The following is a 15,280-nucleotide window of genomic DNA, read 5'->3' on the forward strand; positions in this document are numbered from 1 at the left end:
CCCCCCCTGTCATTCGCTCTGATATCACCTCAATTTACCAAAAATAAAAAAAAAACAAGTAAATACAGTATCAACCATCAAGGAAAAATAAAAAAGGTCCCACATCCAATCATACCACTATTCACACGCGCATTACTAAGGTTCAAGCTTCAACGAACGAATTCTTTTTTTTGTTGTGTCACCTCAATTTAACTCACTCTGTATTGGCATTGCAACGAAATTTTTCTTTCTTTGCTCTGCAGAGTCTCAATGACACCAGTTTATTATTATTATTATTATTATTATTATTATTATTATTATTATTATTATTATTACTATCAATAACAGTAAGTGGGAAAATCAATATCGCACAAAAAAGAAAACAAAAAAGAATAAAATACGAGAAAAAAAAAAAAGAAAAGAAGAGGAAGGAAGAGAAATCAAAAAAAAGAAAGAAAAAGAACTACAGAAATCACCCTATAAATGTTTCAAGGTAGTTTCTCTTATGATACACAGCAGTAGAGGTGTATCAATTGTTTATATTCCCTTCTTTTCATTTTTCAGCTGTGTATTTCCCTTTTCACCCCAGCAATTCATTAAAATATGGAGATAAACAAACAGTACGCCGCCTGAGATATTACGGAAACTCATCAGAAAAGCTCTTTTCTCTTACAAACTTCTTTTTCTTATATCTCTCTATCTCTTCTTTGTATGTACGTTTGTTAGTTCGTTTTTTTTCTTCTTCTTCTGAGGGAGTAGGGGTTTTTATTACGTGATGATGATGATAATAATGATAATGATGGTAGTGAAGAAGTGGAGGGGGACTGCAATAAAAGTTTCGGTTTCATCATAAGGTAACAAATAAATAATTCTTGTTTTTTTTTCTTTTATTATTATTGAGCGTGCTACACTACCAAAACCACTTTTATTTACCACTTACATATATCCATATAAAACTACAAAATTACACATACATACATCAAAACCACAAAAAGAGAGATCAAATACATTATAAGGAATACAGGTTAAGGTTTGATATAGAGTGATAGAAACCTTATGATAGCAAAGAGATCAAATCATCTACGCTAGGACGCTTGGATGGATCAAATTCACAACAACTGTGAATAGCACTTTCAAGCTCCTTATCCTTCAATCCCGTTGGCAAATCAGGTTTCATATCACCCGTATTTCGTGCAAGTCGGACAATAAAATGTTCATCTGGTTCAATATAATGAGACCAGGGATTGTGTCCTAGTAGCATATGTGCTACTGTTAGTCCAAAACTGTAAACATCTGCCTTTACAGTCCAATTTCCTAATACTGCCTCTGGTGCCATATAACGTGGTGTACCACGTATAGCTGCAACTCTATCTGTCAAACTTCGAGAAAGTCTTACGGTACCAAAATCTCCAAGTTTACATGTCCCTTCTGATGAAAGTAAAACATTATCTGGTTTCACATCACAGTGTACATATTTCATACTGTGAAGAAATTGTAACCCATAGAGAATATCACGACTATATTTTCTAGCAGCTTCCTCTGGAATTTGACCAAGACGAGAAATTAATTTACGCATATTTCCTGCCGCCATGTATTCTGTAAATATAAAGAAGAATCCATCTTGAATAGCACATGTATCATAAGTTAAGATATGATCATGACGAAGTTGAATAAGTGCTTCAACTTCACGAACCAAGGCAGCTCCATTATCATCCTCTAGTGGAAATACTTTTGTGGCAACAAAACTTCCACTGGAAGATATAGCAAGATAAACTTCTCCAAACTGTCCTTTTCCCAATAATTCATCCGTACGGTAAAAAATCTGTTGATTAATATCTTCCACACACCTAGGAAGAGGTGGTCTTGACAAGCTATCCTGTATAACCCTCAAGCCCCGATGTTCTACAGCATCATCGCCCTCTTCTGGTGAATCCTCATCATTCAAAAAGACCGAGATAAGTGCGTCTTCACCTTGTGATATGGCTTTCATCACGACAGTACGTTTACCAGATTGAGAGTGCTCATCAATTTTCTCCTTTGCCCGTTCCACATCACATACACGATGAGACGCACTTCCTCCCACGATCGCGGTACTATTATTATTATTATTATTATTATTATTATTAGTATTATTATTATTACTACCACTGTTATTATTACTACTGTTGTTGTTGCTGTTGGAGTAGGTATTGCTAATAGAGCGCTGGAGCCATGCCTCGCCTTCGAGTGGTGTCCAGTAAAGGGCCCGTCGGAAGTATCCGCTGTCAATGAGCGCGGCGTTGCGGGAGCACAACTCGTAGAGACGTCTGGCCCGCCACGGCACCTCCGCCCGGGTTGGGAAGCGCCGCATAAAGTCAGCGACCGCCTGGAGGGCCCGCTCCTGCTGGCGGGCGAGAATGAGATGGAAGACTTCCTTCGTGAGGCTCTGCTCGGGCGAGAGGGGCTGGTGGTGGAGGGAGACCACTTCCAGCACGAGATGCCGGGTCATCGCATGGCAGCGCGGGGAGTACACCTCCACATTATCCACCGGCACCACCACCACCCCAGAGGCGTGGGCCACCTGCTGAGTGACGAGGATTGTGACGCCAAGATAGGGATTGAGCGTTACGAGTTGTTTGGCAAAGTCTACACTATCTCCAGCCACCACCCGGGCCTTTTGTTCATCCGTACCAACTGTACATACATAATTTGATCCTGATGCAATGGCAATAGCTACACGAAGTTCAGCTTTTTGACAATCTTCTTGAATGGCTATAGCACATTGACATGCCTTTTGTTGATGACGTATAACTGGTATATGGAAATTAAAAGTAGCAATCACTTGATCAGTTCCAATATGATCTGCAACACCTCCATTTCCTCTTACATGTTGTAAAACAAAAGCTAAAAAGTGATCAATTAGGGAAACAGATCCAGATTCCTCTATTATACAATCTAATAACTGTATAACTATTACTGTACCCTTTACACTTTTTAACCTTTTTAATGGACAGCCACCGGTTGCGAGGTAAACAGAATCTTCATTCACTTCATTATGATATCCAGTATTTCTGTCAATTAAACCTAATTGTGGTGATGGTAAAAGTGCACCTCCTGAAATACCATAACTCCTCATATTATAATCATCATCACAAAGAGGTGGTTCAAACGAATCAGATCCACTTTGATTGGAATCACGTACTCCATGGGATAAGTTTGTCAATAATGCTTGAGGTAAAAAAGGACGATAAGCTTTGAGATTAAATAGAATTTTAGAAAATTCCTCCCTCAGTAAGTTACCTCCTAAAAATCCGAACCATGCATTACAACCTAGTTCGCTACGATCAAGAACTTTTTGCATCTTTTCCAAATCATAAGTTGATACATTAACAGCTAGTTCAGATACCAATTGTAACGTTTTTTGTAATTGATTTATAGAAAATAGACTCACTCCACCAAGGATACAAATAGAAACAACTACAATTACAATACATATCATAATTTGTAGTGCATTTTGTTCATCAAGGCCTTTTACAATTGGAGTAGTATATGCAGCAAAAAACGTTCGGTGGCTTAAATTTTCGCCTAAAATATCCAAAAAAGTTTGTATAGCGATCACGTAACCATCATGTTCCATCACCGTAGCACGATCAATACCAGGATAGTGTGATAATCCAAAAGTTGAATTCCGAGAGGATTCTAACAGATCTACAATACCGTCTAGAACATCACCTCCATTTTTCCCACAACCAGCTATTCTAGTTAAGTTTTTTAGATCCACACCATCTGGATCAAGACTTTTACAAGGAATACCAGTAGGATATACTTTACTTCCGTAGGAATAGGCTAATATATCTCCAGTTGTATCAAAAATCATGGCATAACTTATATCTGCTTTATGCAAACTTTCATCAAATATTCGAAACCAATTACTAGTATAGCCACTCGCTGTAGAGATAATGTATCGATCACCTTTTACCCATACTCTTTGATAAGTTAACGTAGAATGCAAACTTCCATCAGAAGATGTTGATACACCTGATTCAAGGTAATAAGCGCTTTGATTATTCTCTAAACGAGTGAGATTCACTGGATCACCCACAAATTTTTTACTACCTAACCAAGACATATTTTTAACGGCTCCATATTCATTTATACCTACTTCATATACTTCCTCCATACCTTTAGTGGCAGTACGGTAATAGCATTTCCTTTCTCCTCCACGTAATGGCTGACAAGTGTATTCTAAATACACACCATCTGGGCAGTTTCCACTTGATACAAGATCTGGGGTACAAAAAGGTATATAAACACCATAACGATCAACTCCTGTTGTTCCCCTAAATGCAAGTGTGGTGTACGTAAAAAAGGTCTCATTATATGCATCCAGCATTTCATCAGATGTTGAGAAGTTTGTTCCCATATAATCTATAAAATTTAAGAGTGATAAAGAGCCTGATTTCAAATCATTCTGTAAAGAATGAAGAACACCAACAGAACTATTTAAGACAATAGAGTTCTTGACTGATAAAGCTGCTCGCTGATTACGCATATTGTAGTGATATCCAACAAAACCGGTAGCAATTCCTCCAGCAACTCCTATTAGTACAGAAAATATCAACAACAGAATACATATAAAACAATTACTTTTCTTCACATCCTTTAGCCCTTCAGTAGGTTCCTTCTGTACCAGACAAGGTATTTCTCTTTCCGAAGAGATAATATTCGCACCACTTTGATTATAAAAAGTACCTTCTTCAATATCCATAGAATGTGCCTTGTACTCCCGATCTCTTGTCACAGGATCTACTTTATCACTAATGAACTTGATTCTAGGAGAGTTGAAACCCTTCTTTCCCAATAAAGACTGTTCGCTACTACTTAACAATGGACCAGATAAAACGAGTGGATTGGGTTGAATATTCGTCATCTCTACTGCATCCGTACTAGAATGCGGCACTGTACCCACACCCTCTCTATTCTCATTTACTCGATCCACTCCCGAACATCCCATTGGTGAAGATGGGCAATATTTTTTTATTTATCAAGCAAAAAAGAAACGTTCCTTTTTCGTGTTTTGCTTGATTTTTTTATCTTTTTAAAAAAAGACTAAAAGAAAAGAAAAAAAAAGAGACATACTTAATATAATATAACTCATACATTCCGAACGAGCACAAACACAATGTTTACCATCTTTATTATTATTATTTTTCTTTTAATATCATATCTATTCATAGTAGGCAAAAACTTTGGCACAAAATGCAACTATCACTGTCGTTCCAATTAAATCCGCAACTTGAAAAGAGAAAAGATAATCAAGGGAATATCACTCAACTTACACTTCCTCTCCCACATACCCATGAAAAAGAAAGAAACAAACAAACAAACAAAAAAGATGATTTACACCCCTCTTCATGTTAAAAAATTCCATTTACTCTTACTCCTCAAGAGTGCCTTACATGTAATTAGGAGAACATTTCCAATCTGTCCAAAAAAGCAGTGGAACCCACAGAGAACAAAGGACAAAACAAGAAAAAAAAAATAATAATATTCCAACAATCTCTTCAAACATCATCATCATCATTATCATCACCATTATTATTAGACACACCATTTTATCTATTCCTAAGACGTCACTTGTTTTGGAATATTGTGTTGAAAGATGAGATGACCATGCGCGTCCATCGCAAGAACAGTAATGATATCATGATCCACCAGAAGAGCCGTGGCACCAATACCAAGATGATTGTACCCCAACGGACGCCTTGGATGAACGCTACCTATCAAACCATTTGTAAATGCTGCCGATATTAATTGATAATATCCACCATCCACACGATGTAAAAATACACCATGTAGATGAGCACATACTAACAAATCCACCTTGTGGGCTTTAAGTATAGGATGTATAGACCCAGTACTTCTTGGAAAGTGATGTAAGGTCACGAAATCAAATATGGGTTCATGTGTCATGACTATCTTCCAATGGGCTGTACTTTTGGCTAAAGTTTTATTAAGCCATTCTGCTTGTCTCTTGTGAAATTTCTGCGAAGTCTGTAATTCATATGGATTTGTAGAGAAGACAAATATTTCTATGGTAGTCTTTCCACTTTGGAGAACACCACTATTGTAAAAAGGTGAAGGGAATGTCCAATGCATTTTATTACGATATAAAAACCGTGGATGTTCATCATGATTTCCACTTGTGGCGTAATATTGAATACGAAGTTCAGGAAATCTAAGAAATTTCTTGTTAAGATCTCGATTAAACCGTGGATCACGAAAAGATCTAATACCATTTGGGTAAAAATTGTCTCCAAGAAAAAGTCCTAACTTTTTTCGACCACAGTAGGTGGCATTTACTAGTGTCATGCTAAGGGTACATGATACACACATAGAGAGAAAATCACCAAAGCAACCAATTGGCAAAATAACAAAATCGTATAGTTTAGTCTTTGGAGTACTTATATTCGCATTCTTTATTTCCCCATAGCAAGAAAACAATTTTTGAACAGAGGCTCCTCTACGAATCACGTGATCGGCATTCGTTAATGTGATAGATTGATCATTAGGAAAGATTGAAGACGCTTTCTGACGTCCAAGTGAAAGGTATGAATTCCACTTTCGGCTCTTGTGAAGATCTCCACGTGGTATTGTAATAGATATGGTCTCGTTTAACTCTTTTTCATCATAGATGTACTGTGGATAATATATAAAGAATATGATAAATATAATAACTATCATGCATAAGAGTAAAAAGAGACGCCTCAATGTGAGTATTTGTAAAGGAGTTAACCAACGCCTACGTGAAACATTTTTTTCCACATTAGAGAAAGACTTATCTGGAGATTTTCTGGAAGTGATATCCATTGATCTCGTACACAGACCGTAGATGCACAAATTTCCTTTCTCTGTGTTCACAAGAAAGAAAAGGAGAGAGAGAGAGAGAGAGAGAAACAGAGAGTGAGGAATAATAGAGAGGAAACAACAACAAGAACAGATCAATAATGAGAAAAAAAAAAGAAAATACACGTAAGTATATTGACTTTCTTTCTTTGTTTTTTTTTCTTTTTTTTTCTTTGAATTCCCGTGTTTAACTAAGATTCACATTCAAGAACACTTCATATTTTTTTCTTACTTCTCAGTTTCTACAAGTATACTTGTGTGAATCTTGTAACTTTCTTGTCAATTCCTTCTTTTTTTTTCTCTCTTTTTGTTTACCGCTATCAAAGTCCATTTACACTGAGTAGATGGAAAGAAATATACTCATATAGATTGCCACTCTTCAATTTTTTTGTGTAGTAAACAATTCTGAGGAGAATCTGCCAATTGTATACGAGTCGATAATCCATTACTGCCCTCCACATGTTCTACACATATATCATGAAGAGATTCCACACGATAACAGAGTGAACGTCCACAGTAACCAAATGGCTGCACGTGATCATCAGATGAAAGTACATTAAACCATGAGAGTATATGAGAGAGGGTCCATGGCATTTTATGAGTATTTTGTGTTCCTGCTGTCATTAAAGCATTACCGCCATGTTCTTCTGAATCTAAACTATCATCTGTTACTATATTCTCACCTGTGAGAAACTTAAAATACAGTAATGGTAATTGTTTTTCCACATCACGACTTGTGGTTTGCGTGTTCTTGTTCTTATTGTTATTATTATTATTAGTGTTAGTGTTCTCTGATGGGTTAAGTGTGAGAGGTGGGGGCTGCTCTGCCCCGTCTTCCTGCGTGTGTGCAAACCGCAGAGATGGTGTGAGAAATCCCTGCATGGGAATACTTAACGCGGCGGCCTCATCACTGCAGAAGGCGAGATCATCTGCGATCATATTTTCACGGTAGAGAAATTGACTGAGTTGACGCCGTGTGATGCGTTCAAAGCCAACACCAATCACAGCAGAGAGAACAAAACTGCCACTTTGCAAACGTACTTTCTTCACAATACCATCACGAACATCTAATACAATAGAGGGTCGCATAAGTCCATCATAATAACTCTGCAAGTAAAAGAGAGGCACAAGATACTTGGAAACACGAAAGGATTGTTGAGCTAGTGGTACAGCCACATAAGGAAAAGGAGAGGGAAGTGCACCAATACTCTCAAACACTCGACAGAGAAGTAATGGCATAGGGGCAATATCTGCAGCTCGCATTTCATTTTGCATCCATGAGAGAATAGACCATGAACAACTGAAATCTGAATTTCCCAAAGGTGTTGAAAGTAACATTTGTAGTAAATGTGTACCTTGTTGACGTTCAAATACCATATCACATACAGAGTGAAGAAGACGAAAGCGAAGACAATCTAAAGTATCTCCTAAGAAAGTAAGCACCAAACTCGCTATTTGTGGTACTGTAAACCATGATTGTTGAAGTTGTTGAGCAGCACGTCTAAATAATGCCTCATTTTGTTCTGCAAATTTTCCTGGTAATGTAAACGCTACTAAATTGTTTTCTTCATTCTGAGAAAATGGATTAATTGATGAGGATGTTGTCATGAAATAACGAAAAATATTATGATTACGTTCAATACGTCTCACAGTTTTTGTATTATTATCCCAAATAGGAATTGATGGCCATCCACTAAAAAATTTACCCTTATACATTCGAAGCGGTATGTAAGGACTACGCTTCATGTCAATTGATATTTCGATAATACTGAGAGAGGAAATAGAAACATCACCAGGATCATCCACACATTGATACCAACAACGATTTCTTTGATTTTCAAATGCTCTTGCAAGAGATTCTTCCCAATTTTCCTGTTTAAGTGTTGCTGAAGAATGTAAAGGTGCCACAACGTAAAGACCTAGTCTTTTATTAAAACTATCATCATCATACATACTTTCGCTACACCTAAACTTTTCCCGTAATATTTTACTTTCCACCTGAACCAATGAAAGACCTAAAGAAACAAGATTATGCATGGCAGAAAAAATCTTTTGTTTAATCGCAACACCATAAGGACTTGAATCTTCATCAAAGAAGACCACAACTTCTTTAGACCTCGTAAAATTTAATGGTAATTTCACTGGAATAACATCCATACAAACTGTTTGAGGAGGTACAGGTGGTACACAATCCAATAATTGCTTCGAAAGACTTTCTTGAATATTCTTTAATCCATCTTGTGTGATATGTAAACCAACTACATACTGATCTACCAAGTCATCATGACGTACAATAGTATTTTTCCCATCTCCTATAGGTGGAGTAGAACCATCAACATTTCGTTTTGGAATTTCATGAACACCAATAAGAAGTTTTCCCTCTCTGTAGGCATTAAGAAATCCACACAAAAAACGTACACAGTTGTAGTTTACCTCACTCACCGTGTCGAAGATATAACTTTTATAATCCAACATGGATCCTTCAGGTCTTGATAAGCGTATCATCCAAGGATAATAGCGAGATTCCCCTTCCACACCTTTGCTACAGTTCTTCTCTCTATTTTCTTCTTTTTCTTCCTCTTCCTTTTCCTCTTCTTCTTTTTCTTCTTCCTTTGTTTCTATTCCTTCTCTTGGATGAATACATATAGTCAAACGTTGATCTAATAATGCGTGATGAATGGGTAATCGTGCGGTCATGGTACACGCCTCTCGGAAAAAACCCTCATAAGCCTCAAAACTTGGAATACCTTTGCGTGTTTCCAAGTTATCAAGTATACGTGTAAATAACTTTCGCTCCTCCCAGCGGTGTTTCTCATCTTTAGGATCTATCACATCAAAATGTAGGCGATGCATGGTATTACGAAGAATAAGTTTTAAATATTTAGTTTTTCTAATGCCATTTTTAAGGTAGACTAATACTTCCATCTTGCTATCAAAAATAAATTGTTTCAATATATTTACGGATGAACTTCGCTGAACGGTTGGACTATTATTACTATTACGACATATCTTTACTTCTTTACTCCCATCCTCTGTAGTCCCTAGTTCACTATTACGATGTAAATCCATACCATCTGTTAATAATTCATCAAAGAAACTTTCACCACAGTCAGAGTGTAAAATATCCGCAATGTAAGACTCATCCGGTGCATCTGTGCGAAGAAGCGGTGGCCACATCTCTGTTGTTAAGTACCGAATCATGCGAATCTTCATATCCACCGCACCTTCTTCAACTCCCAACTTCTTTGTGCCTATCATATTCTTTCCCAAATATAATACGGCAACATGTGCGGAGCTAAAAAAGAGATAATTCATTAATGCCGGTACAACAATACGAGCCCGTGCGAGTAATTCCTCCACAGCGGCCTCACCGGTTCCTTTTGCGTTTTGGTAAACAATAACAGTCTTTTCGGGACTGTGGCATCCATGCAATTTCGCCCACGGCGGCGGTGGGACGGCTGTGTTACTACTCAACACTTCTTTAGTCATCCAATGTATAGAGAGAGAGACAGAGAGACCTTACACACATATAGGTCTTAAATAATAGCAATAATAATAATAATAATAATAATAATAATAATAATAATAATATATGAATATATAAAGATATAAAGTAACCCTTCCACCCTAGAGTTTTGTTAAGCAAATAATGCTTCTGCCTTCAGCGGATCTAAAGAAGAAAACAAAGGGGGGGGGACCCCAATGTATGCATTAGAAATAAATGAAAAGAAAAGCAAGACAATTTATCTATATATCCATTCCATCTGCAGATATCATGAGTAAAGAAAGAAAGTGGTTCGATTTCAACATGAATAAGAAGAAATAAAAACAACCAAGGGTACACTGAAAAAGGAAAGAAAAGAAAGATAAATATATATATATATAAAAAAGGAAGGGAAGGGACAAATGGTAGGAAGAGAGAAACGCCAAATTCTCAGCTTCCTCTCACATCCCTCATCCCCTAACCACCAGTGGTAGAAAGGGGAATACGCAATAATAATAATAATAATAATAATAATAGTGATAAGTAAAAAAAAAAAAAAAACATAACTAAACGTATGTGATTTGCCTTCGTTTTGTAGCAGATTCCATTTGTACACTTGTAAGTACGCCTGGATTTACAATTTAGTTATTTTTTCTTTGGGTTATTGTTTTATTTATTTTTCATTTCATGGACTTCTTTCCACTTTTTTTTTTCTTTCAAAAGACAGAACTGCAAAAAAGCAAAAAAAAAACAAACAAACAAACAAAATGCAACAAGTAAACAAAAACAAACAAAAAAAAATGGATATTATCGGCACAAAGAAAGAACGAGTGAAATGAGTGGGAAACGCAGAGTCCTCTACTGATGCGTTCACTTTACAGAGGAACAAACAGAGAGAGAGAGAGAGTCCGCGTTTCTTCTCTTCGTAAATACAGCAAACACGCACACAAATACACATTCTCATAGTGACACAATTTATAAAAAAAAAAAAAGGAAACGTCCAGAAACAAATCATCAAATTAAGAAGAAAAAAAGGGTCAAAACAAAGAAGAAAAAAAAAGAAAAAAACGTTTTATTTTTATTTTTATTTTTGGTTTACAACATATACATATATATAAACGAACAGAAAGAGAGAGAGAGAGAGAGACATTAAAAGATAAAGACATGCACACAAATACGTTAACGAACGAAAAAAGAAGAAAAAAAAAAAACAAAAAACAAAAACAAAAAACATGAATACCGAAATACATAATTATTAATCCCATTCTCGTTTTCTGATCATATCGATCTCATTTTGCACCCAATATACGTTTTCTTTTACTTCAATGTTCACACAGAGAATGTCTTTTTATATTTTTAGTTCGCTTTCAGATGTATTTTGCCCCTCTGGCGCTGGGAAACTATTTTTCATACAAAAAAAAAAGAAAAAAAAAAGATTTATATATATATATATATATACCATACGATCACTTCCCTTTTTTAAAATATCCTCCCGGTTTAATAGAGTGAAACAAATCAAAAAAAAAAAAAAATTCCGTGCTCTGTTACTGTAAAAACAATCCTTTTACTTTGTGCCAGTGGGGAATGTCCGCGATGCTCCCTTGTCTGTGTTGGCTACTCTGTTATCACTTAGTGATAGATTGGTTGGGGCAGTACCGAGATTTGATGTGATACTAGATTCACCAATGAGTAGGCTCTTTTTAAGCTTTTTGTTGTTGTGTGCAATAGCTTTATTTCGAAGCCGCTCTAATAATTTAGATGCCACATCAAATCCATGCATGCCACTCTGACAGGATACCTTTACATCCACCAATTGCTCTTCTTCCTTAACTTTGTATATCTTTACCTGTAGCTTTACACATGGATACATCACCGCTGAAAAATAGTACGGATGAATACTTTTCCACAACAGACCTTCTTCTTTCATCGCATTATATACATAACGCAATGTGGTAGCAGGATCACTTGAGGAAAACAAAACACCATTACGGATAAAATCATTTCCAAAACGGGCCACTATATCACAATGAAGTACATCTGGTGTTTTAGGAGTTGAGAATGGAATAGTTTTCCCACGTAAGGTGGTAGATTTCTTACCCTGTCCACCACCACCACCACCACCACCACCACCTCCTCCTCCTCCTCCTCTTATTCTTATTCTTTCCCCTTTAGAAGCCGCAGTGAGTAATGAACTCTCACCACCAACTGATCCACAAGTCATATCTCCATCATCTGTTAAGGGTTTAAGAAGCGGTTGCAAAAGATTTCCACCACCCGCTCGACCACCACCAATATTACTACCACTTCCACCACTCTTTGTTAATCTAGATGGTGACTGTGAAGGAATTTGATTCATTAATACTGAAATTGGACGTTCAATAACTCCCAAAAACCTTCCTAATAGTGTATGTTTGGATTGAGATCGATAGAGTGGGAGAAATGCTTCTGCTAATCTATTATACCCTTCCATGTATGTATCTATATTAGATTCTGTTTCCTTTGATTCTGCTTGTACATGAACAGGTAGTGAACCACAAAATGTAATATCTCCATCCTTTTGTGCTCTTATACATTCATGAGGATTTTTTTGAGGAGGCGGTTGAGTTCTAGAACTGGAAGCCAGTCCCATAGATATTTGCTGTAATGAATTGGCATTAACAGAACCGTATCCCTGACTCATTGATAAAGTTAAAATAAAAGAACCAGTAGCTTCAGAGCGGGCATCCATATGAGATAAATGCTCGGGAGGTAAAAGACTTTGTTTACGACGAAGCAAGATAAGATAGGCTACATATACATCATGTTCTTCTTCACGAAGTGCTTGATCTGCAGCAGGGATAACTAGTGGTGCTGGCCATAACTTTGCATCTACTACATTTGCATATTTAGTAAAAAATTTTCCTCCTGGATAGTGTCTCCTTCCCAACGTTCCATCACATACTTCAGGATCAAATAGTAAAGATTTGGTCTTTTCATGTTCTGCTACTATAGAAGCTGTTTCTTGAAAGGAATGCCTGTAACATTTAGCAACAGATGCAATTACCTCATCATCCAGCATATCATCATCAAACTCTATTGATTTACCAAATCGCATCGTATCAAGAATAGCTTCATAGTGTAAAGTGAGTAAATATGGAGGAAATGCCGGTCGCAGCCATGGATGCTGCATCACTTGCTCCATCGTTGCCCGTTCCAATGGGTTTACAACGATCATACGCTGTAGGAGATCTCGCACCTCATCTGAGAGACCACTCGGTATAACGTAATTTGCTGTTTGAATCTTCTTAAAGAGAGTTCCAACATTTGTGTCATCAAATGGAAGCGCCCCGGCCACCATAGTGTAGAGAACCACACCGCAACTCCACACATCCGCCTCTGGTCCGGCGTAAAGTTTACCGCTCACGATCTCTGGAGAGGCGTAATTGGGAGTTCCGCAGCTGGTCTCAAAGAAACAACCATCATGTGTGATGGAGGCTAAACCAAAGTCGCCAATCTTTATAGTGGATGAACCCTGTTCCATCATGATATTCTCCGGTTTAAGATCACGATGAGCCACACGGTATCTATGACAATACGCCACTCCAGCTACAACCTGCTGAAAAAGATGTCGGGCAACACTTTCATCTAATCGTCCTTTACTGCAAATATAATCAAAGAGTTCACCTCCGGAAACGTACTCTAGTACAAGCACAATATCATGTTTGGTCTGTACAACATCATAAAGACACATAATATTCGGGTGACGAAGTACTTTTAGAATTCTTATCTCTCGTGTAATTTTAATATTCGATCGTGCATCCTGTTCCATAACTTTTCTAGGAATAACTTTCAATGCCACTTTTGAACGTGTCGCCTCATGAACGGCTAGTTTCACTTTACCAAACGTACCACGTCCAACTGTCTCTCCAACTTGATAGGGACCAAATCGTTGAGTCATCTTTTCTCTGTTATTCCTTTCGTTTTCACTTTTTTTGTTTTCCCTTAAACCCCTTGCTGTTGATGTTATAATCGTTTTGATGCGTTTTCTTTTTTGATGTGGTTGTTGTTGTTGTTACTTTTTCCCACACTCCACTTGGTACCCTCACTCCCCTTCTAATATCCAACCCCAAATGTATACACGAAATCCCCTATTTGTTTTTTACTGTATATATATATATATATATATTATAATAAATATGTCTGTTATGTTCAAACAGTCCCTCTTTTCAGACTCTGTATATCCTCACAGACGTACCACACAGTCACTCACTTACTCACACTTACACTCCTTACCACGTGTGATATTGAATATTCCTTTCTTCTCTACGCTTCACCACACGTGCAAAAAAAAAAAAAAAGAGGATGTCGTCGAGCCAAAGGAAACGGTAAAACTCGCTTACCCACTTCCCTTTAATAGTAATAATAAAGGAAGCAGTAGTCAAGTCAAGTCTAGTCTTGGATTTTTTTTTCTTCTTCTTCTTCTTCTTCTTCTTCGGCGAGCCTATTCCTCTCTCTTCCTTTTGTAGCCTTTTTTTTTCTTTGATGGAAAATATATCAGCGTATATGTATATCTTAACGCGTTTCGTGCTCTCCTAATAATAATAAAAAAACGGCGTTAAAAACCACCAAAGAAAAAAAAGAAAAAAAAAGAAAAGAAACAACGATAGCAACAATAACTAAGAATAATCAAATACACTTCAACAGTTTTTTTTTATTTTTTCATATGATTGCTTCTATTCAATCAGCAAAAAAAAAAACATGTAAACGCATAGACACACATACAGACGCATAACATGCATTACACAAACGGACACAAAACTCTCACGTCCTCATGTACATTCATACGTGTTTATACACGGGTACGCATGGATGTATGCATATATGAACACTCCTTAAAGGGGAAACAAAAAAAAAAAAAAAAGTTTCCTTGGGTGGTTATACCTTAAATACTCC

At 36.9% G+C, this 15,280-nt stretch overlaps 4 protein-coding genes across 4 annotated transcripts; all 4 read right to left on the minus strand.

The window, feature by feature from the left end:
- Positions 1 to 1,033: 1,033 nt before the first annotated feature.
- On the minus strand, positions 1,034 to 4,972 carry TM35_000024420 (mitogen-activated protein kinase-like protein; the record flags this gene model as incomplete). Its single annotated transcript, XM_029021760.1, has 1 exon — positions 1,034 to 4,972. One exon carries the CDS (start codon positions 4,970 to 4,972, stop codon positions 1,034 to 1,036), a length of 3,939 nt encoding a protein of 1,312 aa, XP_028887182.1.
- A 611-nt stretch (positions 4,973 to 5,583) lies between these two features.
- TM35_000024430 (acid phosphatase) lies at positions 5,584 to 6,828 on the minus strand (the record flags this gene model as incomplete). Its single annotated transcript, XM_029021761.1, has 1 exon — positions 5,584 to 6,828. One exon carries the CDS (start codon positions 6,826 to 6,828, stop codon positions 5,584 to 5,586), a length of 1,245 nt encoding a protein of 414 aa, XP_028887183.1.
- A 396-nt stretch (positions 6,829 to 7,224) lies between these two features.
- On the minus strand, positions 7,225 to 10,353 carry TM35_000024440 (putative protein kinase; the record flags this gene model as incomplete). The annotated part of the gene is made up of 1 exon (XM_029021762.1): positions 7,225 to 10,353. One exon carries the CDS (start codon positions 10,351 to 10,353, stop codon positions 7,225 to 7,227), a length of 3,129 nt encoding a protein of 1,042 aa, XP_028887184.1.
- Positions 10,354 to 11,912: 1,559 nt separating this feature from the next.
- On the minus strand, positions 11,913 to 14,285 carry TM35_000024450 (protein kinase; the record flags this gene model as incomplete). The annotated part of the gene is made up of 1 exon (XM_029021763.1): positions 11,913 to 14,285. One exon carries the CDS (start codon positions 14,283 to 14,285, stop codon positions 11,913 to 11,915), a length of 2,373 nt encoding a protein of 790 aa, XP_028887185.1.
- Positions 14,286 to 15,280: the final 995 nt, after the last annotated feature.

This window comes from Trypanosoma theileri (assembly GCF_002087225.1).
Source record: "Trypanosoma theileri isolate Edinburgh chromosome Unknown TM35_Tth_2_V1, whole genome shotgun sequence".
Classification (NCBI taxonomy): Eukaryota; Euglenozoa; class Kinetoplastea; order Trypanosomatida; family Trypanosomatidae; genus Trypanosoma; species Trypanosoma theileri.